This window comes from Macaca thibetana, chromosome 4 (genome assembly GCF_024542745.1).
Source record: "Macaca thibetana thibetana isolate TM-01 chromosome 4, ASM2454274v1, whole genome shotgun sequence".
Lineage (NCBI taxonomy): Eukaryota > Metazoa > Chordata > Mammalia > Primates > Cercopithecidae > Macaca > Macaca thibetana.
In genome coordinates, this window is record NC_065581.1 from 28054551 (window position 1) to 28080281 (window position 25731).

General features: G+C 39.7%; 1 protein-coding gene across 3 annotated transcripts; it reads left to right on the top strand.

The window, feature by feature from the left end:
• The first annotated feature begins 1470 nt into the window (after nucleotides 1–1470).
• On the top strand, nucleotides 1471–22482 carry PGBD1 (piggyBac transposable element derived 1). 3 transcript variants are annotated; one of them, XM_050788390.1, is made up of 7 exons: nucleotides 1471–1831; nucleotides 3689–4123; nucleotides 5474–5630; nucleotides 7004–7092; nucleotides 16982–17111; nucleotides 18051–18147; nucleotides 20666–22482. In XM_050788390.1, exons 2-7 carry the CDS (start codon nucleotides 3728–3730, stop codon nucleotides 22224–22226), a joined length of 2430 nt encoding a protein of 809 aa, XP_050644347.1. In that variant the 5' UTR covers nucleotides 1471–1831; nucleotides 3689–3727; the 3' UTR covers nucleotides 22227–22482. The 3 variants fall into 3 exon arrangements, with proteins under 3 accessions (XP_050644347.1, XP_050644346.1, XP_050644348.1); XM_050788389.1 differs by having other exon boundaries at nucleotides 1473–1831; nucleotides 3669–4123; XM_050788391.1 differs by lacking the exons at nucleotides 1471–1831; nucleotides 18051–18147; nucleotides 20666–22482 and adding an exon at nucleotides 17432–17998 and having other exon boundaries at nucleotides 1868–4123.
• Nucleotides 22483–25731: the final 3249 nt, after the last annotated feature.

A 25731-nucleotide genomic window follows, 5' to 3' on the forward strand; every position in this document is an offset into this window, starting at 1 on the left:
ACGAGAATTGCTTGAACCTCGGAGGCGGAGGTTGCGGTGAGTCAAAATTGTGCCTCTGCACTCCAGTCTGGGCAACAGAGCAAGACTCAATCTCAAAAAAAAGACTTTGTTTCATGTACAGAATTATTTAAACTGCATAAAATTAGCTCTATGTGAGTAAGGTATATATGAAACAAATGAATTTCATGTTTAGACTTGGGCCTCATCCCTAAGATATTTCATAATGTATGTGTATATTCCAAAATCTGAAATTGGAAACACTTCTGGCCCCAAGCATTTCAGATAAGGGATACTCAACTTGTTGTTGAAATCGTACAATATGTAGCTTTTCAGATTGGATTCTTTCACTTTCTAGTATGCACTAAAATTTTCTCCATGTCTTTTCATGCCTCGATAGCTCATTTTTTTCATTTTTTTCTTGTTTTTCTTTTTTCTTGTTTTCTTATAAACAGATGTTTATAGCAGCTTTATTCATAATTGCCAAAACTCAGTGGGTAAATGAATAAATAATGGGTCTGTTTTTAAAAGAGTGTTTTATATTTTTACTATTGAACATCTTTTCACATGTTAATTTGTCACTTACCTTGTTTTGTGTATAGTGACATTCATATCCTTTACTGATTTTTCTACTAAAGTCTCCTTTTACTCTTAAACAGAAGTGCCCTTAAAAATCAAATAGGGAACTTGCATATCAACATTTTAAATGCATATGTCCTTTGGCTGATCAGTTCTAATATGTGGCATTTATCCTAGAAATACATTCTTAAAAGAATGTAAAGGTATTGAATGATGTTCCCTCTAGCATGGCTTTTAAAGAAAAAATATAACCTAAGTATGCATCAATAGGATAGTTAAGTAAATTATGGAACACCCATACAATATTACTTAGCTGTTAAAGAATAAGCTGATCTGTGAAGATCTCCAAGCTGTCTTAACCGAAAAGAGCTAAGGTGCAAAATTACATTATGATACCATAAGTGTTTTTAAATGTATAAATGCTTATTCACTAAACAAAATGTTTATTACGTGCTACTGTGTGACAGGTAGTGTCCTAGATAAATATGCACAAAATACAATGGTTAACTCTAAAGAGTGGGACACTTTTCGTTTTATGGTCCTTCTGCAACTTGACTTTTTTATTGTACGTATATTATGTATACTTAAAATAATTTGTACAGCTTACTATAATGGTCTTTTAATTGATCTGTTTCGCCTCCTAACCAGTGATGACCCCGAAGACAGACATTTACCACTCTGTTGGTTTTTTATTGAAATGATGTACATAAATGTGGGGCGTGCTTGCACCGTCCGGATGGGCCTGAGGTCCGGCAGCGGAGAGCGACCTGGGCGGGGCGGGAGGTGGCAGTGGGGGTCCTCCCGGATCACCAGAGAGACGAGCGGCCGTGCTCCTAGAGAGGCAAGGAACCCGCCAGACTCCGCCACTCGGCTGCGGGCGCGGCGAGTGGAGAAGCTTTTGTGCCGGCCCAGCTGCCGGAGGCGCCGGCGACACCCATCAGCCCCGCCAGCCCGCCAGTAGCACGGTTTGGGCTCTGGGGAAACCGGCGCTCTCGACTGGGCAGCCCCGGGCCTCTGCGCTCCCTCGGGAGCCTTTCACGAGGTCGGCTACGTCTTTGTTGTGCGCGTTCCTGAACTTTTGGTCCATTAACCAACAATTAGACACGCAGGTATTCAGTGCCTGGCGCGGTGCTAGATGCTGGGTGTAATCTCAGAAAAATACATTCTGGGGTGCGCCTGAGGGTGCTGGCTGCTGGCATCTCAGGTGCTTTACGTGCATTTGTGAAGAAGTCCATCAGTATTTGTTGAATACCAGGTACGTGCCGGGCTTGTAGAGTCTATGCAGAGATAAACTCCTGTCCTCAAGAACCCTGGTGGGGATGGGCTGGGTGATCTGTAATACGAGATGGAGGAGATGAAGGTTGGGAGCAGTTTTCCATGGGAACACCCATCTCTACCTGTGTGGCTTACTTTTCCTGTCTATATGTTAGGGTTAGGGGTGGCCAGGGAAGGTTTCACATAGAACATTTGCGCTGGCCCTTGGGATTTTACCCTTAGAAGGGGGGTCCTGACTGTATAGAGTGGGTGGAAAAAAAATTGAGTACTTAGCATGGCAGTGAGATAAGGAATTTGGGAAGACCATGGCTTTCTTGAAAGTAGGAACTAAGTCTTTTATTCCAGAGTTAGCTTTATGCCTGGAAAACAATGAGATGCTCCACAAATGTTTATTGAGTGACAAACAAATCAGCAAAATCCAGTAAAGATTAGATCCTGGGGAGTTTGAGTTTACTTCAACGAGTTTAATGAAAACTTTGTATGTGTTTATGTGTGTGTAAGGTATGTTGAATATGGTCAGAATTGTGCTTTAGGGAATATTAATCCAGTGACCATAGAAGCGGGGAATTGGGCAGGAATACCATAACATTATTGTGACAGTGAATGAAAATGATAGTAAAATAATAAGGAAAGAATGGCTGCAAGAGGCATTTTTAAGAATTGACTTGATTCACTGATTGTATATAGAGGCTGTTTAAAAGACTGAATGCATGGAAGAAGATGGTGATGCCAGTAGAAATGGAGAAATACAGAGTGAATGCAGCTTTGAGGAACTCTGATCTTAGTTTGAGATCTGTTGAAATTATAGTGCAGGAGAAGCCCACAGCTGCTGGCATTTCAAGATGTGGGTTTGGAGTGCAAAAAGCAAGCTGGAGCCAAAGATTTGAGTCTTCTTGGGAACAGAGATATATTGAAAGTGTGACTAAGGAGATCACAAAGGAAAAAATGAAGAGAGGGAAGAAAAGAACTTGATGCATTTCTACTGTTTCAGTTATGTGTTGTTGCATCAAAAATCAAACTCTAAACTTAGTGGCTGAAAACAAGCTCAGCTTATTGTTCCTCAGGATTCTGCAGGTTGACTGGGTAGTTCTACTGGTCTCACCTGGAGTTACTAATAGAGCTGCGTTCAGCTGGTGAATTATTTGAGCACTAGGCCCGGCTGGGTTTTAGCTTGGTCATTTTGGTTCTCATCCACATGACCTCTGTCTAGCTAGCTTGGGCCTCTCACAGCATGGCAGTCTTATGGCAGTGAACCAAGAGCTACAGCAGCACTCTCTCTCTTACAATGTCATTTCTGCCATATTCCATTGGTCAAAGCAAGTCATAGGCCAGAACAGATTCAAGGGAAGGAAAAATAGACTCCACCCCTTGATGAGAACAGTGGCAAAATCTCATCACAAAAGGTATTTGAGGATGGGAGACTTTGGAAACAGTCTATTACACCTACATTTAAAGTGGAATATTCAGTGAGAGTTACACAGATATAGATGACCTTTGAGACTGTATTATTTGCCCATGAAGGCAGCCATCTGCCTCCTCAATGGGTAAAATGATCCCTTCTCCCCAGCTAAAGTGCAAGCTACTTGAGCGTTCTTATTGCTAACGCTTCTTCCCTCATATCCTACATCCCTTACCTCTGGACTCAGACCCTTTAGTACTAGTTCAAAATATACTTCTGATTCATTTCACTGATAAATAGAAGGAAGCAGGCTCAGCTTTTGAGCATTACCTACAGTGGGTACAAAAATATAAGTAGATTACATACAGTTTTGAAGGTCTTAGAATTTGTGTGTTGCTGATCAATTCTTATGCCTCAGATCTCTATTTCTGAACACAGACCCCCAAGCTAAGTGAAGCTTTAGCCTCTAAACTCAACATGTATGAAGCTTTGCCAGGCTCTGCTCCTGAAAATGAAGATGGCCTTGTGAAAGTGAAGGAGGAAGATCCCACCTGGGAGCAGGTGTGCAACTCACAGGAGAGCAGCTCCTACACTCAGGAGATTTACCGCCTGCGCTTTCGGCAGTTCTGCTACCAGGAGGCTCATGGACCCCGGGAAGCTCTGGCCCAACTCCGAGAACTTTGTCATCAATGGCTGAGACCCGAGATGCACACCAAGGAACAGATAATGGAACTGCTGGTGCTGGAGCAGTTCCTGACCATCCTGCCCAAGGAGCTCCAGCCCTGTGTGAAGACATATCCTCTGGAGAGTGGAGAGGAGGCAGTGACCGTGCTGGAGAATCTGGAGACAGGAAGTGGAGACACAGGACAACAGGTGGGAAGAAAATGTGTGTGGTGGTGCGGGAGAAGAACAGGGGGACATGTATCAGTTGATGTTTAGCTTTTTATTTTGAAATAACTTCTAATTTATAGAAGTATTAGAAGAATAAAGAACTCCTGTAAACTTCATCCAGATTTGCCAGTTGTTAACATCTGTTTCATGAAGTCCCACTGTTGTGTACACACTTGTGCAAGGAAGTGCATCCCCCCCAATATGCATATGTACATGTATACACGCACATACATACATACACACATACAGTATCTTTTTTTTTTCCTCAAACCATTTGAGAGTTAGTTGCAAACACTATATCCCTTTACCTCACTGTTGCCCAGGCTGGAGTGCAGTGGTACAATCATAGCCTCATTGCGGTCTTGAACTGCAATGGTGGAAGGCTCAAGCAATCCTCCCACCTCAGGCTTCTGAGTAGATGAGGCTACAGGTGTGTGCCACCATGCCTGGCTAATTTATCTTTAATTTTTTGTAGAGGGGGTAGGGTCTTGCTGTATTGCCCAGGCTGATCTTGAACGCCTGGCCTCAAGTTATCATGCTGCCTTGGTCTCCCAAAGTGTTGGGATTACAGGCGTGAGCCACTGCACCCGGCCATTCAGTGTGGATTTCTGAAGAGTGAAGACATTCTGTTGTATAACCAGAATACAAAAATCAGGTTTAGGGAAATTAAAATTATGATACTGTCATATAACCTTAGTCTTTATTCATATTTTGCCATGTTATCCTAATAATGTTCTTTATGATAATTTTCCTCTGATTCAGGATACGAGCCAGCATCACATATTGCAGTTAGTTGCCATATCTCTAGTCTTTGTGAATCTGGAGTAGCTGCTGTCTTTCTTTGTCATGACATTGTTATTTGAATAGTACAGCTAGTTTTTTTGGAGAATATCCCTCAATTTGAGTTTGTCCTATAATTTCTCGTGGTCAGATTCAGGCTGCACATTTTGACTAGAATACCACAGAGGTAATGTTGTGTTCTCAGTGCATCACTTCAGGAGGTGCGTAGTGATGATTTGTCCCATTACTGATGCGGTTACAGTGGTACCTGTCAAATTTCTCCACTAGAAAGTTACCATTTCCCCCTATGTAATTACTAAGTAATCTGTGGGAGACATTTTGAGTTGGTGTACATATCCTGTTCCTCATTAAACTTTGACCAGCTAGTTTAAACATCCACTTGTTTGTTGTTTTTGTTTTTATGGGCTGGGGTCCTTTGCCTATCTTTTCTGCTTTGTTTGCTGCTGTATCTTCAGCATATAGAACAGTGCCTGGCTCTTAGCATGCAGTCCATATATGCATGCCTTTTCAAAATAAATCTTTTGTTTCCAGGCCTCTGTCTATATTCAGGGACAGGACATGTGCCCAGTGGTGACAGAATATCAAGGAGTCTCTTTGGAATGTCCGAGCCTCCAGCTCCTGCCTGGGGTAACCACTCTGAAGTGTGAACCTCCACCGCTTCCTCAAGAGAACCCCCAAGAAGTGAGTGGTGAGTGCTAGAGTGAGTTTAGTGAGGACACTGGGAACTGGCCACTGACACTTGCACAGCCTTCTTGTCCTCAAGTTTGTATACATTGTGAAATGATTACCACAAGCTAATCTCACAGTTACGTATCTCACAGTTACCTTTTATGTGTCTGTGGTAAGAATTCCTAAGATCTACTCTCATGAAATTTCAAATATATAATACATTATTATTAACTATAGTGGCCATTCTGTACATAGGTCTTCAGAGCTTATTCATCTTATAACTGCAAGTTTGTACCCTTTGACCAACATCAAGTTTTATTTTTTTGTCTAACCCTGTATCTGGACAAACTTTTAAAGACCTGCTTTATTTTACACTGTGCTTTTTAAGCTGGTTTATTTAGTATGTATGTGTTGTGGACAAGTACATATAATAGTAAAAGTGAATTGGGGCAAGGCTGTTTTTTTTCCAGCAAACTTTATTCCTTCTAGAAATGAAACAACAGCAATAAAAAGATTCCATAGTGGTCCATTACGGAAGCAAAGAAAAGCAGAGCGAAGAAAAGTGATGTTCTGTTTTATATTTTGGGTTAGAATTACCACATGTGCTCTTCATTTGATAATTTTGTACTCTGCCATCTGCCAACTGCCAACTGTGTGACCTAGGCAAGTCATTTAATAGACCATTCAATTAGTCAACAATTATCTGTTTGATCTCTGTGTGTACTCTGCACTCAGCTGTGATTCTTCTGAGTGTGCCTAGGATTTTGGCAGCAATAATTTGGACCCTCTTGATCATTTTGAGGATTGGAAATAATCTTTTAAAGTAACAGCACAGTGGCTGGCATTGTGCAGTCATCATCGCCGTTTTGATTATTGTTGGTTCTTTGGGATCAGTACCTCCTAACAGTTTTTCTAGTTCATGGCTAACATCTCTTCTCTACTTTTTTTTAATATCTTTATTTTTCTGTCTCTTTATCTTCCTTTCTTCTGCTTTCCTGTTTCCCCTCTGTCTCATCTCTCTACTCTCCACATCCTTTCTTTTGCCTCTGTGTTCTCTCCTTGATCCTTCCTTTATCACCAGCTTCTTCCTCCCCTTTATTTTTATCTATGATTTTTATTTTTTCTTTATGTAAAAGTGAATGACTATAAAACACCTTATGAGTTCATAAATCCCACTCCATTTTTTGCGTGAGAGACCCTAAAGCTGTAGAATTTTAGAATTTCTGACAGAATGAAAGCAGTTGTGATGCTCTTTCTCACACAGTAAAATCTACATCTTAGTTCTTGAATGTTTCACAAACATAACATTTGGGGGAAAAGGCTGAGTCTCCAAAAAGGGTACCCTGAAAGCCATCATGTCTCATTTAGGACTCTTACCTTCTCCCTCTACAGGGCCTGTTCCCCACGGATCAGCTCATCTCCAGGAAAAAAGCCCCAGAGACAAGGCTGCAGTGCCTGTGTTTAACCCAGTCAGGTCCCAGGTAAGTAGGATGCCCAAGCTTGTAGGAATGTCAGTAGTGGTCTTTCTCCTTCATTCCATGTTCCTTGCCCTTCTCTTGGCTCACACTCATCATCCCGAGAGCCATTCAGGTGGCATAGTGCCTCTGCCTTCACCTTGTCACAGAATATCACAAAGTGTGTTGCATCATTCAAGGAGCTTGTATTGATTACATGCCATTGTCTCATTTCATTGTTTAGGAGGCATGTCCAAATCTCAAGGCATGGGAGTGAGGGGTGGAGTGAGGCTCCTGGTTTCAGAAAGTGCTCCACTCATTTGATGTTGAGTAACTGATATTTTCTCTTTTGAAGTCTCTGGTTTATCTCCCCAGCTTTAGAACAAGGGCCCTTTCTCACACTACTTTATATTCAGCACATATGCAATTAATGCTTGGTGATAATAATGGAAATTCTATATATCCAAGGTAATACTTAACATCTTCTTCACAAAATGGACTCTGTTTTTTTTTTTTTTTTTTTTCTTATCAGTGGTTCATTCATTTTCCTAGTCATTCATTTACAAAAAAAATAAATAAATAAGTCTCTCATTTAAGTCCTCTTAATATCGCTGCCACATCAGTTTCCTCAAGACACTTGCTCAGTCCTCTTCTATGGCTTCTAATTGATTTTTAATTCTATCAGACCCAGTGCCTCCTATTATTAACAAATACTTCCTGAGAAGAAGTGTCTAGAAAATAAAACGTACTCATGCACATTCTGAAAATCAACATAATTCCCTTAAATGTAATATAATGGTATAATGTAGAAACAAAAAAGTTACTTATTTTAAAAGTAGCGTTTCAGTAGGTAGGAATTGAACAATGAGAACACTTGGACACAGGAAGGGGAGCATCGCACACCGGGGCCTGTTGTGGGGTAGGGGGAGGGGGGAGGGATAGCATTAGGAGATATATCTAATGTAAATAACGAGTTAATGGGTACAGCACACCAACATGGCACATGTGTACATATGTAACAAACCTACCATGTACCCTAGAACATAAAGTATTAAAAAAAAAAGTAGTGTTTCAAAATGCAAGTGCTTCACGTGATTATAACTAGGAAATAACATAGGTGTTTGCACTGAAGTATCATTAGTAAGTTCAAATGAAGGAGGAATAAGATCAGAAGTCCAAGAAAATCAAAGGGCAATGGTGTAGGTGGACAGTGGAATGAAACTAGTATTGAGTCAGATAATACAAGACTAGACAAAGTGGGGCCCTTAATTGAAGTAGGGCTTAGATGTTATAAATTGAATTATGTCCCTCTAAAAGATATGTGAAAATCCTAACCCCAAGTACCTGTGAATGTGACCTGATTTGGAAATAGACTCTGTCTTAGTCCATTTTGTGTTGCTGATAACAGAATTCCTGAGAATGGGTAATTTATTTTAAAAAGAGGTTTGTTTAGCTCAAAGTTCAGCAACCTGGGAAGTCCAAGATCATCAGCCTGTCTGGTGAGGATCTCATGCTGCTTTAGCTCATGACAGAAAGTGGAATGATGGAGAATCAAGTGTGTGCAAGGGGACCAAACGTTAGAGGCAGCCATCCTTTAAACAGCCTGCTCTTGGATCTGAGCAAGAGCAAGAATAGAAAGCTTATTCAAAGAAATAACAATAGGCCAGGTGCAGTGACTCTCACCTGTAATCCCAGCACTTTGGGAGGCCATGGCAGGAGGATTGCTTGAGGCCAGGAGTTCGAGACCAGCCTGAGTAACACAGCAAGACCCTGTATCTATTAAAAGAAAGAATAGGCCGGGCGCGATGGCTCACGCCTGTAATCCCAACACTTTGGGAGGCTGAGGCGGGTGGATCGCGAGGTCAGGAGTTCGAGACCAGCCTGGCCAACATGGCAAAACCCTGTCTCTACAAAAAATACAAAAAAAAAATTATCCAGGTGTGGTGGCAGGCACCTGTAATCCCAGCTACTTGGGAGACTGAGGCAGGAGAAGCGCTTGAACCTGGGAGATGGAGGTTGCCGTGAGCTAAGATCATGCCATTGCACTCCAGCCTGGGCAACAAGAGCAAGACTCCATCTCAAAAAATTAAAATAAATTAAAAAAAATAGAGAAATAATAACAAAAATCTTCACAAAACTTGAGAAAGATATAAATGTCCAGGTACAGGAAGATCTGAGAACACTGAACAGAATCATCCCAATTAAGATTACTACAAGGCATATAATAATCAAACTCTCAACTCTCAAGGAAAAAGAGAGGATCTTAAAAACAGCAAGAGAAAAGAAACAAACGCTGCACCTCATCTGGCAACAGACTTCTCAATGGCAATCATATAGGCCAGGAGAAGGTGGAATGACGTTTTCAAAGTACTCCAAGAAAAAAACTGACATTCAAGAATATTGTACCCAACAGAATTATCTTTCATTTATGATGGAGAAAGCGTTTCCTAGACAAACAAAAGCTGAGAGAGTACACCACCACCAGACACATCTTACAAGAAATGCTAAATAATTCTTAATCTAAAAGGAAAGAAGACTAATATGCAAAAAGAAAACTTTTGAAGGCATAAAAGTCACTGATAAAATTAAGTACATGGACAAACCTAGAATACTTTATTACTATAATAGTAGCATACAATATACTCACAACTGTACTGTGAAGTCCCAAGACATACCTATCAAAAACAATAATAGGACTGGACACAGTGGCTCATGCCTGTAAACCCAGTTCTTTGGGAGGCCGAAGTGGGAGGATCACTTGAGACAAGGAGTTTGAGACCAGCCTGGGCAACATGGTAAGACCCTGACGCTGTACCTGGAGACAGGAGACAGAGTAAGACCATATCTTTAAAACAAAACAAACAATAATAGCTAGCAACCTGTCAAGAGATAGGTAATATAAAGATATAAATTGAGACAGTAAAAAGTCAAAATCTAGAGGAATGGAATTAAAGCATATAATTTTTTTCTGTGTGTTTCTGCCTTTGTTTCTACTCTTGTATTTGGGATCTAAGATAAGTTGTCATCTCTTTAAAATAACTTATTATATCTAAAGGTCTTCTTTGTAAGCCTCATGATAACCGCAATGCAAAAACCTATAATAAACACACTAAAAATAGCAACAAATGAAGGCATACTATAAGAGAAAATCACTTAGCCACAGAGGGTTTTTGCTGTTGTTGTTGTTGTTGTTGTTGTTGTTGTTGTTGTTGTTGTTGTTTGAGATAGGGTCTCGCTTTCACTGAGGCTGGAGTGCAGTGGTATCATCTCAGCTCACTGCAACCTCTGTCTCCCGAGCTCAAGTGATGCTCCCACCTCAGCCTCCCAAGTAGCTGGGACCACAGGTGTGTGCCACCATGCCTGGATAATTCTTTGTATTTTTTATACACCTGGGTTTTTACCATGTTGCCCAGGATGGCCTTGAACTTCTGGCCCCAAGCAGTCTGCCCACCTTGACCTCCCAAAGTGCTGGGATTACAGGCATGAGACACCGTGCCCGGCTGTATATAATAATTATAAATACCTATGTATGTAACACCAGAGCTCCCCAGTATATAAAGAAAACATTAATAGATCTAAAAGGAGAGCTAGACTGCGATACAATAATAGTAGGAGATTTTAATTACCCCATTCTCAGTAATTGACACATCATCCAGATAGAAAGTCAACAAAGAAACAGTGGAATTAAACTACATACTAGATCTAATGAGCCTAACTGATATTTACTGAACATGTCACTCACCTGCTACAGAATGCACATTCTTTTCATCAGCACGTGGAACATTCTTAAGAATAAACCATATCTTAGGCCACAAACAAATCTGAACAAATTTTTTAAAACTATAAATCATATCAAGTATCTTTTCTAATCACAGTGGAATAAAACTAGAAAGCAATAACAAGAAAAACCTTGGAAACTACATAAACGCATGGAAATTAAATAGCATGCTTCTGAACAACTAATTTGTCAGGGAAGAAATTAAAAAGGAAATCTAAAAATGTCTTGAAACTAATGAAAATAGAAAATGTGACATAACAAAATTTGTGGGATACAGCAAAAGCAGTACTAAGAAGGAAATTTATAGCAATAAACACCTATATTAAAAAAGTAAAAATACATCAAATGAACAACCTAATGATACACCTCAAGGAACTAGAAGAGCAACAACTGACCAAACCCGAAATTAGTAGAAGGAAACAAATAATAAGGATTAGAGCAGAAATAACTGAAATTGAGACCAAAAAAAAAAAGAAAAACCCAGAAGAACAGTGAAACAAGAAGTTGGATTTTTCGAAAAGGTAAACAAAATCAAGCCTTTAGCTAGACAAACAAAAAAGGAGAAGACCCAAATGAATAAAATCAGAAATGAAAAAGACGTAACAGCTGAGACCTCAGAAATACAAAGAACTATTAGAGACTATTATGAACAACTATATGACAATAAATTTGAAAACCTAGAAGAAATGGATAAATTCCTAGATACATGCCAACTACTAAGATTGGACCATGAAGAAATAGAAAACCTCAGCAAACCAATAACAAGTAATGAGATAGAATCTGTAACAAAAAGTTTTCAAAGAAAACTTTTTCAAAGAAAAGCCCAGGAGCTGTTGGCTTCCCTGCCAAATTCTAAACATTTAAAAAAGAACTGATACCAATCCTATTCAAACTCTTCAAAAAAAAAAAAAAAAAAGAAGAAGAAGAAGAGGTACTACTTCCAAATTCATTCTAGGAGGCCAGGATTACCCTGACACTAAAACCAGACTAGGATACAAGATAAAAAGAAAACTACAGACCAATATCACTGATGAGCATAGGTGCAAAAATTCTCAGTGAAACACAAGCAAACTGAATTCAACAACACATTAAAAAGATCATTCACCATGATCAAGTGGGATTCACTCCAGGGATGCAAGGATGATTCAACATATGCCAATCAATAAATGTGATATATCACATTAATATCAGGAACAAAAACCATATTATTATTTCAATAGATGCTGAAAAGCATTTGATAAAATTCATTGCTTTTTGATAAAAACCCTTGTCAAAATTGGTATAAAAGGAACATACGTCAAAATTAGGGCCGTATGTGACAAACCCACAGCTAACATCAAACTGAAGGCCTTTTCTCTAAGGACTGGAACAAGACAAGGATGCCCACTCTCACCACTGTTGTTCAACATAATACCCAAAGTCCTGGCCAGAGCAGTTACACAAGAGAAAGAAATAAATGGCATCCAAACTGGATAGCAAAAAGTCAGGTTAGTCTGTTTGCAGATGATATAATCTTATACCTAGAAAAACCTGAAGACTACACCAAAAAAAACTGTTAGTGCTGATAAACTAAGTAAAGTTGCAGGATAAAAAATCAACACTCAAAAATTAGTAGCATTTATATACTCCAGTAGTGAGCAATCTGAAATAGAAATCAAGAAAATAATCGCATTTACAATAGCTACAAAAAATGTAAAATACTTAGGGAATTTAAATACTAAAAATTTAAACACCAAATTAAGTTAAATTTAGTGTTTAAATTCCCTAGGTATTTAATATTTTTTAGTATTTTATAATTTATAATTTAGTATTTAAATACTAAAGGAGTGAAAGACATATAAGGAAAACTAAAACTCTCATGGAACAAATTGAAGAGGACACAAAAACAATGGAAAGATATTTCATGCTCATGGATTGGAAGAATTTATATTGTTAAAATAATATAAATTATTAGAATTTATATTATTAAAATTACTTCCCAAAACAATTTACAGATTCAGTGTAATCACTATCAAAATACCAATGACATTCTTCACAAAAATCAGAAAAAAAATTCATGTCATGAGCCCTAAATCTAATGACTCGTATTCTTATAAGAAGTCCGTATTTGCAAATTTACCAAGGGGTTGAAAAAAAAAGAAAGAAAAATGCCCAAGTGAAAACACACACAGGGAGAATGCCATGTAATGACTGAGGCAAAGATTTGTGTAACACATCTGCAAGCCGAGGAACACTAAGAATTACTGACAAACACTAAAAACTTGGAGAGAGACATGGAAAATTATCTCATAGAACTTTGTTTTCTTTTCTTTTCTTTTCTTTTCTTTTTTTTCTTTTTGAGACAGAGTCTTGCTCTGTTGCCAGGCTGGAGTGCAGTGGCGTGATCTCAGCTCACTGCAACCTCCGACTCCCTGGTTCAAGCGATTCTCCTGCCTCAGCTCTAAAATAGCTGAGATTAAAGGCACGCACCACCATGCCCAGCTAATTTTTGTATTTTTAGTAGAGACAGGGTTTCACCGTGTTGGCCAGGATGGTCTTATCTCCTGACCTAGTGATCCGCCCACCTTGGCCTCCCGAAGTGCTGGGATTACAGGCATGAACCACCGCACCCGGCCTCCCATAGATCTCTCAAAGATAACATGGCCCTGCTGATATATTGATTTTGGATTTCTAGCCTCCAGAGCCATGAGAGAATATAATTCTGTTGTTTTCTGCTATTGAGGTTGTGGTACTTTGTTACGAGAGCTGTAGGAAAGCAATATAAGTTACAAAACAAATTGTGGACAGATAAAAAGGGAGAAAATAAGGAGGTGTGATATTACAGATATACCTCCTTTATTGTGTTTCACTTTATTGTGTTTCACTTTATTGTGCTTTGCAGTATTGAAAGTTTGTGATGACTCTGTGGAACAAGTCTGTCAGCACCATTTTTTCTAACAGCGTGTGCTTACTTTGTGTCTGTATGTCACATTTTGGTAATTCTTGCAGTGTTTCAAACTTTATTTTTATATCTGTCATGGTGATCTGTGATCAGTTATTTTTTATGTTGCTATTGAATTTGTTTTGGTGTGCCACAAACCATGCCCATTTAAGGTGGCAAACCTAATCGATAAACATTGTATGTGTCCTGACTGCTCCATTGACCAGCTGTTCCCCCATCTCTTTTCCTTTCCTTGGTCCTTGCTATGTCCTGAGACACAATAATATTGAAATGAAACCATTTATAATACTACTACTACAGTGACCTCTATATGTTCAAGTGAAAAGAAGAGTCACATGTCTCTCAGTTAGTTAAATCAAAAGCTAGAAGTGATTAAGCATAGTAAGGAAGGCATGTTGAAAGCTGAGATAGGCCAAAAGCTAGGAGGCCTCTTGTGCCAAACAGGCAAGTTGTGAATGCAAAGGAAATGTTCTTGAAGGAAATGAAAAGTGCTGGTGAATATACAGATGATAAGAAAGCAAAAAACTTTTCGCTGATATGGAAAAAGTTTGAGTGGTTTGGATAGAAGATCACACCAGACGCAGCATTGCCTTAAGCCAAAGGCTAATCCGGAGCACATCTCTTACTCTCTTCAATTCTGTGAAGGCTGAGAGAGGTGAGGAAGCTATGGAAGAAGAATTGGAAGCTAGCAGAGGTTGGTTCATGAGGTGTAAGGAAGAAGCCATCTCCATAAAATGCATCAGCAACAAGTGCTGATGTAGATGCTGCAGCAGGTTATTCAAATCTAGCTAAAATCACTAATGAGATGGCTACGCTAAACAACAGATTTTCAGTGTAGATGAAACAACCTTATATTAGAATAAGATGCCATCTAAGACTTTGATTGCTAGAGAGGAGAAGTCAATGCCTGGCTTCAAAGCTTCAAAGGACAGGCTGACTTGTTAGGGGCTTATGCAGTTGGCGACTTTAAAGTTGAAGCCAGTGCTCATTTATCATTCTGAAAATCCTAGGGTCCATAAGAATTAGGCTAAACCTACTCTGTCTGTGCTCTAGAAATGGAACAACAAAGCCTAGATGATAGCACATCTGTTTACAGCATAGTTTACTGAATATTTTAAGCCTACTCTTGAGACATAGTACTAAAAAAAAAATTCTTTGAAAATATTACTGCTTATTCACAGAGCACCTAGTCACACAAGAGCTCTGAAGGACAGGTACAAGGAAAATTAATGTTTTCAAGCCTTCCAGTACAATACACATTCTGTAACCCATGGATCAAGGAGTAATTTTGACTTTCAAGTCTTATTTTTTGAGAAATACATTTTGTAAGGCTATAGCTGCCATAGATAGTGATTCCATAGATAGTGATGGATCTGGGCAAAGTAAATTAAAAACCTTCTGAAAAGGATTCATCATTCTAGATGCCAGTAAGAACATTTGTGATTCAAGGGAGGAGGTAAAAATACCAACATTAACAGGAGTTTGGAAGAAATTGGTTCCAACACTCATGGTTGTCTTTGAGAGATTTAGGACTTCAGTGGATAATGTAGCTGCAGATGTGGTGGAAAGGACTGGTATTAGAAGTGGAACCTGAAGATGTGACTGATTGCTACCATCTCATGATAAAACTTGAACAGATAAGTTACTTCTTATGGATGAGCAAAGAAAATGGTTTGAAATTGAATCTACTCCTGGTGAAGCATTGTTGAAATGACAACAAAGGATTTAGAATATTAAATAAACTTAGTTGATAAAGCAGCAGCAGGTTTGAGATGATTGACTACAATTTTGAAAGATGTTCTACTGTGGGTAAAATGCTATCAAACAACATCGCATGCTACACAGAAATCTTTTGTGAAAGAAGAGTCAAGCAAGGTGGCCAACGTTACTGTTGTCTTATTTTAAGAAATTGCCACAGCCACCGAAACCTTCAGCAACCACCACACTAGTCAGCAGCCTCCAACATCGCAGGAAGGCCCTCTACCAGCAAAAAGATTATAACTCTCTGAAGGCTCAGATGCTTATTAGCATTTTTTAGCAATAAAGTATTTTTAAATTAAGATATATACTTTTTTTAGATATAATGCTTATCTACAATTAATAGACTACATAGTATAGTGTAAACATAACTTTCACATGCACTCGAAAGCCAAGAAATTTATGTGGCTTGCTTTATTGTGGCGGTCTGGACCTGCAATATCTCTGAGGTATGCCTATGTTTAAATGAGGTGGGCTTTGCCTTTTATTATCAAAATAATTATCTGTTTGTAGTTTGGGATACGGTGATGATGAGTTAAAGAGAAAATATCTTCTGTCTTGAAACCCCCTCCTTGTCAAAACGGACATTCATTCTGTAAAAGACTGGCACTGTATCCTTTTTCAGGCAACAAGAAAGAGAAAGTAGATTGGAAAATGAGAGAAAATCAAGAGGTTTATGAAACCATGTGGTAGCCCTTTGGAACAGTGTCAGAGAGATAGAAAATCTCAGACAGTTTCCAAAATAAATAATTTCAGTGTGTGATTTTTCTAGCCTAAATATCATTACTAGCTTTGAAATGTTTTTAAACAATCTTTGTTCATGAAATTTAGTGAGATTTCTGCATTTACGTTAGATTCCAAGTCTGTTTAAAGGAGTCTGAAAACTCCATTATGTATTTGTAGTCAGTTTAATTGTGTTTGTTATAACTGCAATATTATATTGAAGTGCTGTTCAACCAAATACATAGAAAATGCTGTAAAACTGTGTAGAATAATCTAAGTGAGTCAACTTTTGTGACAATGTCTTTAATCTATGTAAGCTTCCTTCTCTAACTTTCTTGAATCACTTGATTTTTTTTTCAGTGTCATCCTATAAAAACTCTTAGGATTCCTATGTTTCAGTGCAGCTGATTTATATTGATTGTAGGTTTGATTCAGGAGGACACTCAAAAGTCCGCAGGATGTGGAAGAATTATTTGTAGTGTGGGACTGTCCCACATATTGCAAGATGTCTAGCATCTCTGGCGTCACCCTCTGAATGGCATTGGCTTGGAGTGGTGGTGGACTTCATTGTTATAACCAGAAAGATTCCCACAAATTTACTTAATGCCCTGAGGGGCTGGAACTATTGGTCTGCAGTGTGGTATTCAAACCCTTCACAACTGGATTCCTTAACCATGTGAAAACAAAGAGGCTATTTTCTTCTTTTGACTTTTTAGACATTGGTGAAGACTGAGGAAGAAACAGCCCAGGCCCTTGCTACAGAGAAGTGGCCACATCTGAGTCTGGCTCGGAGGAACCTCTGTGGGAACTCAGCTCAGAAGACAGTTACAAGCCTCAGTCTGATGAGTAAGGCCAGGCCTCTGACTGGACCCCTGTCTGGACTCTCATTTTCCCTTCACTCACCCCGGCTTGGCCCTTGGGAGCCCACGTTTCCTTCCACAACCTTCCATTCCCTTCTTCTAGCCTGTGCCTCCAGACTTCTCCTAGGCCTTATCACCTTGCATCCTTCCCAATCACATTTTCTTCTGTTGCTAATCAGCTTACTGATTCTTGTGGTTATCTTCTCTGATCATCCCTTCGAGTTCCCTGTTTCCTTCAGTGACTCCTTTGTATCCTTTTCCCCTTTTTTCTTCCCTATCGAGGATTCCATATAACTTGTCTTTCAGATATCCCTTCATACTTGGAAGCCCCACGAACACCTCTGTCTGATCTTGTCTTTACCTCAGAGGAGGTCGTCTTCACTCTCTAAGAACACTACGGTTCATGTTTATTTTACTTTTTTAGTTTTTTTTAGAGATGGGGTCTCACTCTGTTGCCCATGCTAGAGCATAGTGGCATGATGATAGTTCACTGCAGTCTCAAACTCCTGGGCTCAAGCAGTCTTCCCACTTCAGCCTTCTAAACAGCTGGGGCTACACCCAGGTAATTTTCTGTAGACACGGAGGCTTGCTTTGTTACCCAGGCTGGTCTTGAACTCCTGGCCTGAAGCAGTCCTCCCACCTCAGCCTTCCAAAGCACCCAGCCTAATTTTCTTGAAATGTGCTCTGCCCTGTTGGGATCTCTGTCCAGCTGGGCTTTGTTGCCTTAATTAACCTTTCTTACCATTTTCCCATCCCATGCCACATTTTGTAGGATTGCTGAAACTGTGCACCCTTGAAACACCAATATGATTTTTTGTTTGTTTGATTTGGCACATCTGTTCCCTACCTTGGAAGTTTTTTTTTTTTTTTTTTTTTTTTAATTAACAGAACAGATGACATTTAAATCATTAATACTATATTTTAGCTGAAGAAATTGTAACTAAAGATACATTGTTTAATGCAAAGCAAGAAACTTCTGAAGAAATGGAACAAAGTGGAGAAGCCTCAGGAAAGCCCAACAGGTGAGTGTCCATGGTCCTCAGTGAATCAAATCCTACAGATATAAGAAACTGGAATGGAATCAGAGAAACCAATTGGTCAAAAGCCTGCTTCCCTGGAATAAGATATGATGACTGCCACTCACTTGTGTGGTCATAGAAGGTCCATGCCAAGAAAGTGACCTATTCAAAATGTTCAATATGCAATAAATATACAAAACCTTCAGTTGACACTCAGTTGCCTCTGAGAAGCCTATCCTCATCCAGTCTGTCCTTGATTACCCTTCCCTGGGCTCCCTTACATTTCTGTGGAGCTATAGAGAAGCCAGAAGGCAGATGATTTAACAAGAGTGAGGGCTACAGATGAAGCTGCCATGACAGTTAAGAAAGAAATGTCAGAGCAGAAGAGGACAAGCAGGGTACAGCTTGAGCATTCCAAATCTGAAATGTTCCAAAATCTGAGCTGTTTTGAGCACCAGCATGATGCTCAAAGGAAATGCTCATTGGAGCGTTTTGGATTTCGGATCTTTGGTTAGGGATGCCCAACTGGTATAATGCAAATATTCCAAAATCTGAAAAAATCCAACATTCAAAAATCTTCTGGCCCCAAGCATTTCAGATAAGGGAAAATTAACCTGTATTTTCAACCGCCATTAGAGCTGAACAAGGTATAGGTCAAAAGGAAAGTTAGCTGATGAAGTGGAAATGAATGACAGTGGTGGGCACTTCATAAGTGCTGGTTGTGGGAATGAATGAACTTGTAACACATACTTCTATGCAAATCAAGAAACTTCTGAAGAAATGGAACAAGGTGGAGAAGCCTCGGGAATGCCCAACATTCCAAGGCTTCTCAGGATTGCAGAAAGAGAGGGAGCAAATCACAAGCAGAGGGTTGGCTTCTGGTGAGGCCATTTGGTCCTCAGAGACTTGAGAAAAGAGAGAGGAAGCAAGGTGGGATACTTGGCTAAAGAGCGGAGAAGGGGGTATGAATTTTCCTTATTGACATTTGTTCAACTTAGAGAAACTGGGAGCTAAATCTCAGCTAAAGTAGAAATGTCTTAAAGCTTAAGAAGAGAAGTGAAATTTTGCATTAAGATTAGTGAAGACTGAGCCAGCCTCCGCTAAAGGAAGAGAAATGATGTTCAGTAACTAAGAGCAGAGTTATACAACTGGAGAATAGGAATCTGTTGTTGTGTCTGTGAGGTACATTTATTATCAGGCAACTATCAGGTAATTCACAGTGCCTATAAGAATAAAGATATTCATATAACAAAAAGTCTGAAGGTAGGCTATTTCAGGTTTGGTGCAATAGCTTAACCATGGTATCAAAGGTCTAGCCCCCTGCCCTGCTTTGAGTCCCCCTCCCTCACCTCCACCCCACTTTCTTAGCTCACTCTTTTTTCCCATTTCTCACTCCCATTTCCTTCCCTCACAATATTGGGCTTAATGCACTGTAGCTATTAGAGTTTAGATGTCAACAGTAGAAAGACTCAGTGTGATCAAGGAATGCACATATCTAAAAATTAAAAAGTTTGTGTAAAATAATACTTTTCAGCCAGGCGCAGTGGCTCACACTTGTAATCCCAGCACTTTGGGAGGCCAAGGTGAGTGGATCACGAGGTCAGGAGTTTGAGACCAGCCTGGCCAACACAGTGAAACCCTGTCTGTACTAAAAATACAAAAATTAGCTGGGCATGGTGGCACGTGCCTGTAGTCCCAGCTACTCGGGAGGCTGAGGCAGGAGAATCGCTTGAACCTGGGAGGCGGAGGTGGCAGTGAGCTGAAATCATGCCACTGCACTCCAGCCTGGGTGACAGAGCTAGATTCTGTCTCAAAAAAAAAAAAAAAAAATTTCATCTTTGTAACTTTAGCTTACTTCCTTGTAGACCTGATAAAAATCAGTCCAAGTGCAATGAGTTGAGAGTTGAGTTTCATTTGTTCTTCCCCAGAGTAGTATGTCCATCAGATGAATATAGAACTAGCAGGGGCTAAGTCCTTCCATATTCAGAAATTCTGTGAGAGGTGTGAGGAGACCTGGTAAATAATAACCTTTGTTTCGTGTTCAGGTTCAGAACCAATTGACAGGGTCGCAGGAGTAAAATAGATGGTTCTGGAAACCTCAGTTTCTTACTGACAGAAGTTAGAACAGATAAAAACGGCTTAAAGGCAGAGCTAAATAGGCTTGTACTGGCAGAGGAGGAATGTAGCAGATGTCCCTCTGCATAGGTCTTCTCAATGCAACTTGGGGCACCAAGGAGCATGGGATGTCTGCATCCTGCTCCTAAAGAGGACAGAGAGAGGGGTGTACCAAGGATACCCAGTTCTTTCTCCCAGGCTCAACAGTTAGTTCCATTCTGAGGAGTAAGAGGTAGAGAGAGGCTAGAAATGTTCAATCTAGCCAAAGTCCTTCCCATGGAAAAAAAGAGAAATAAGTATCTCCTCCCCACCCCAAGCCACGAAAGATTTAAGCTTCAGCAGATTTATCATGTGTGAGAGAATATGATTGAGGATTTTTATAACATGTTCTTTTTTTCTTTCCCAGAGAGTGTGCACCCCAGATTCCTTGTAGTACTCCTATCCCTGCTGAAAGGACAGTTACACATTTGAACACTCTGAAGGACCGTCACCCAGGTGATTTGTGGGCCCGGATGCACATCTCATCCTTGGAATATGCTGCAGGAGACATTACCCGAAAAGGGAGAAGAAAAGACAAAGCTCGAGTGAGTGAACTGCTCCAAGGTCTCTCATTCTCTGGTGACTCAGATGTGGAAAAAGATAATGAGCCTGAGATCCAGCCTGCTCAAAAGAAGTTAAAGGTGTCTTGTTTCCCAGAAAAGAGTTGGACCAAAAGAGACATTAAACCCAACTTTCCAAGCTGGTCAGCACTAGATTCTGGACTTTTGAATCTCAAGAGTGAAAAGTTGAATCCAGTAGAGCTTTTTGAATTATTTTTTGATGATGAAACATTCAACTTAATTGTCAATGAAACCAATAATTATGCTTCTCAGAAAAATGTCAGCTTGGAAGTCACAGTTCAGGAAATGAGGTGTGTGTTTGGTGTCCTACTTTTGAGTGGATTTATGAGGCATCCTAGAAGGGGAATGTATTGGGAAATCTCTGACACCAATCAGAACCTGGTTAGAGATGCAATCAGAAGGGACAGATTTGAATTGATTTTCTCAAACCTGCACTTTGCAGATAATGGCCACCTAGATCAAAAAGATAAGTTTACAAAGTTGAGACCTCTCATAAAACAAATGAATAAAAATTTCCTCTTGTATGCTCCCTTGGAAGAATACTATTGCTTTGATAAGTCAATGTGTGAATGCTTTGATAGTGACCAATTCCTGAATGGAAAGCCTGTTAGAATTGGATATAAAATTTGGTGTGGTACAACCACACAGGGTTATCTGGTTTGGTTTGAGCCCTATCAAGAACAATCAACTATGAAGGTAGATGAGGATCCTGACCTTGGGTTAGGTGGAAATCTAGTAATGAACTTTGCTGATGTTCTTTTAGAGAGAGGTCAGTATCCCTATCACCTGTGTTTTGATAGCTTCTTTACCAGTATCAAATTGTTGTCAGCCTTGAAGAAGAAGGGGGTGAGGGCAACAGGAACAATTCGTGAGAACAGGACCGAAAAATGTCCCCTTATGAATGTAGAACATATGAAAAAAATGAAGAGAGGGTATTTTGATTTCCAAGTAGAAGAAAACAATGAGATAATTTTATGTCGTTGGTATGGGGATGGCATTATCAGTCTGTGCTCCAATGCTGTGGGCATAGAACCAGTCAATGAGATAAGTTATTGTGATGCTGATGATGAGGAAATCCCTCAGATAAGTCAACCATCCATAGTAAAAGTGTATGATGAATGCAAGGAAGGTGTAGCTAAAATGGATCAAATTATTTCAAAGTATCGGGTGAGGATAAGAAGCAAGAAATGGTACTCAATTTTGGTAAGCTACATGATTGATGTAGCCATGAACAATGCATGGCAACTACACAGAGCCTGTAACCCAGGTGCTTCCCTAGACCCCTTGGATTTTCGGAGATTTGTTGCACATTTCTACTTGGAACACAATGCTGATCTGTCAGATTAAGGCACATAAAATGGACATAGTGCAGACATTAATAAGACATAGAAAAATAATTGTACATGCTGTTGTACCCTCCCGAAGTAAATCTGATATATGTAATGAAGTTATTAAATAATTAATACTTTTAAAAATCAGACATTTAGTTTCAAGGACTATTGTAACAATGTTAAAAATTATCTGTGAAAATGTTGAACTGTAGTACTTTTCTCTATGTCAAATTTTGTGTCAGACATGGGAAATCCTTTATTTGTTCAATTGACTATTTTGTGCGTTCATTTATTTATTTTTTGAGACACAGTCTCGCTCTGTGGCCAGGCTGGAGTGCAGTGGCACGATCTTGGCTCACTGCAACCTCCGACATCCTGGTTCAAGCAATTCTCCTGCCTCAGCCTCCCGAGTAGCTGGGATTACAGGCACGTGCTGCCATGTCCAGCTAACTTTTGTATTTTTAGTAGAGACGGGGTTTCACCATGTTGGCCAGGATGGTCTTGATCTCCTGACCTCGTGATCTGCCCACCTTGGCCTCCCAAAGTGCTGGGATTACAGGCGTGAGCCACCATGCCCGGCTATTTTGTGCATTTAAAGAATGAAATCCTACCTCTTTAAAAAAATTCTCTGAAGACGGCCATTTTTAAGATGCAAGCAATGTCATAGTAACCATAGAATGATGCTGACTCCATAGTTCAAACTAGTGACACAGCTTATTAAGTAAGAATGGTCTAAACAAAACATAGGTGGTAGGAGACTAAAAACCTTAGCATTGGTGTAAAACTGGATTGGATTGTGTGTAAGTGAGAAGGGTCAGGCATGGATATTAAAGGAGAATGCTATAAAGGAAAAACCAGAGGTGAAGCAGTGCCTTCGAATATTGAAATGATAGGTGTATCCTGTGGTGATGGTGTGAGTTGGCAGCAGAAGTCAGGAGAGTAAAGAAAATCAAGGAAACATGAAGCAAATCAGGGTAATAAGTAACCAGGAGAGTTAAGGAAAAGATAGGCATAAAGTCAACGTAAAGACCATGTTGAAATCACCTGATCAGATATCTAGGCTTAAGGTCATCAGTGATAGGTAACTGAAGGAGAAACACTTGGAAAAGTGAATGATATGGACTGTGACTCCTTAGTGTTGAAGTCTAGTATTGGTGGATTAGTCTGGAGGGTAGAGAAGACAGGCTCCACCTCATTTCTGTGGGCTGTAGCCACAACAGCTCCTTGCCTTTCTTTCATATCCTAATATTTACAGTCCCTTTCCTGGCTGGAAGGCAAGTGGTCAGGTTTGAATTCTTTCAACAGGTGTGTTTATTATGTGGATGACTGGTGAAAGTGTAAGCCATGCGTAATGTCACAGATTCACCTATTCCATGCAAGATGTTCAAAGAAAATATAAGTTCATTACTTGCTGTAATTGATCTGATATTCTTTGTGAAATACATCACCAGGGTGGGTTGGTTTCTACTTTTAAATGATGAAGTGTCTGGTTAAGTACCTACCCACAAAAGGGTATTAATAGAGTGCAGGTTTTAGTTAAATGATGAGTGAGTGGTGCAGATAGTAATTGCTAATATAGGCAGGAAATAGTTACAGAATAACTTCTTATTTCACTTTCATGTCTGCCTTGATGTTTAGAGCCCTCTAGCCATCCCCACTTGGCAGTTATCAAAGGCTGCACTTTATATCTCCCACATTCTAAATCTGCTTTTCTCTTCTCCAGGGTTCCATAATTATGTAAATAATATTAATCACTGACCACCCAGGTATCAAACAAGACACCTAAATGTTACCTGTCACCCTCTTCTACCACTCATCTCTAATACCTCTTGAATCTATTCACACCATTCAACCTCTTTGCCATCATTCAGACCACAGTTCTGTGATGTTGCTTGACTGCTCACCAAACCCTTCCTTGACCCTCCCCCTCCCCAAACCTGTCTCCAAACAATGACTGTGAAAGTTCTGAAGAGCAAATCTGAGCATCAGCTATTCAGAAGATAGAAACAGTATGTTATGAAAAAGCATAAATAGTGGACTGTATGTGCGTCTTGGCACCAGAAAGTCTTTGAATTTCAGCCATGTAACCTTGGGCAGATTAACTCTCTGAGCCTAACCCACGCTCTCCATGGTGCTCAATATACCACTCTACAGTTGAGAAGTAAATGTGGAGCCCAAGGAAAATGGGGAGTGATACCCTAAGATGAGCAGAACCGGCCCATGCTGTACGCACCAGCACCTGCCCAGGAAGTGAAGTAAGCTGGAAGGAACCTGATTCCCTGAAGACTGGAATAGAGTCTTGAAAATTGCCTACGGCTGAGATTTACATGTGAGGGCAAAAACCTTCTATCTTGGTGAATTCATTGTTACTGGGGATGGGGTAGGTGTATTTGTTATTCCCAGCTGAACGTAATTCTAAGTGAGAATCACTGATCCATGTCAGGTCTCCTAGGTTAGATAAAGTTGGATACAGGAGAACAATTTTGGATGACTCCTATTTCACACCCACATATAAATTGAACAAAAACTTGTAGCATTTGCTACATATGACTGTTCTAAGAGTTTTAAAAATACTAATATCCCCATTCTATGCATGAGAAAACAAACATAGGTTAAGTGACATTTTATAAGTCATATAGTTAGTAAGTGGTGTAATCCTTGCAGCCAATATTGAGCGCCGATTTGTTTTATGGTTTTTCCTTCTAGTTTTTATTCCTTTTGTTCTTCTCTCTATAAAACCCAAAGAAGATCACACTGCAGGAGAGGTCAACACCTTTGTTATTGCGAAAGGGTTAGGAAAAGACATTACAAAGGTTCCTGGAGATCTGTACCAAGAGAATGACTGTCTACCACACAACTGTACTGAACATCTATGGTACTTCTGCACACACCATGTTCATGGTGCTCCTTAAATACTGCTGCCTTACATGGTAGTTGTTTTTGTTCAGGGCATATCCTTTATTAGACAGCAAACTTACAGGGCATCTCTTTTGCAACCCTCCTTGCAACCAAAACAGGACCTGAAATTTGCTATATTACTTATATTACTCAGGATACTTAGAATACACTGCAATTTGATGGGAAAATTTAGCTATCCAAATACATAGCTTTATCTTTAAAGTGTACTATAGAACAGTGGAATATGAGAGTAACCTTGGAAACAATACAGAATAATTTGGAGTGAGAGATAATGAAGACAAATGGTGACTTTAAAACATTATTAGGTACATTTTTACTTCAGGAGAGGCCCCAGCATCCTTTACTAATCTGGCTGGCTTCAAGGAACTGTTTCCAACTGAGTCATAGGACAGTGACTTTTTAAGGCAGGACAATTCTTGAAGGCAGGACAAACATCATGATTAAGTTCTCCTATAGTCCTTACACTGAGGTATCTAATTAGGGGTTGGCTGATTATTAATAACTGGATACCAAATTAACATCAGTCTGACTTGCATTTGTGCCTAAACATTCTGACTTAACCCCCAGGCTCAGACTGAACTTTTTCCTTATTTTAAACTATA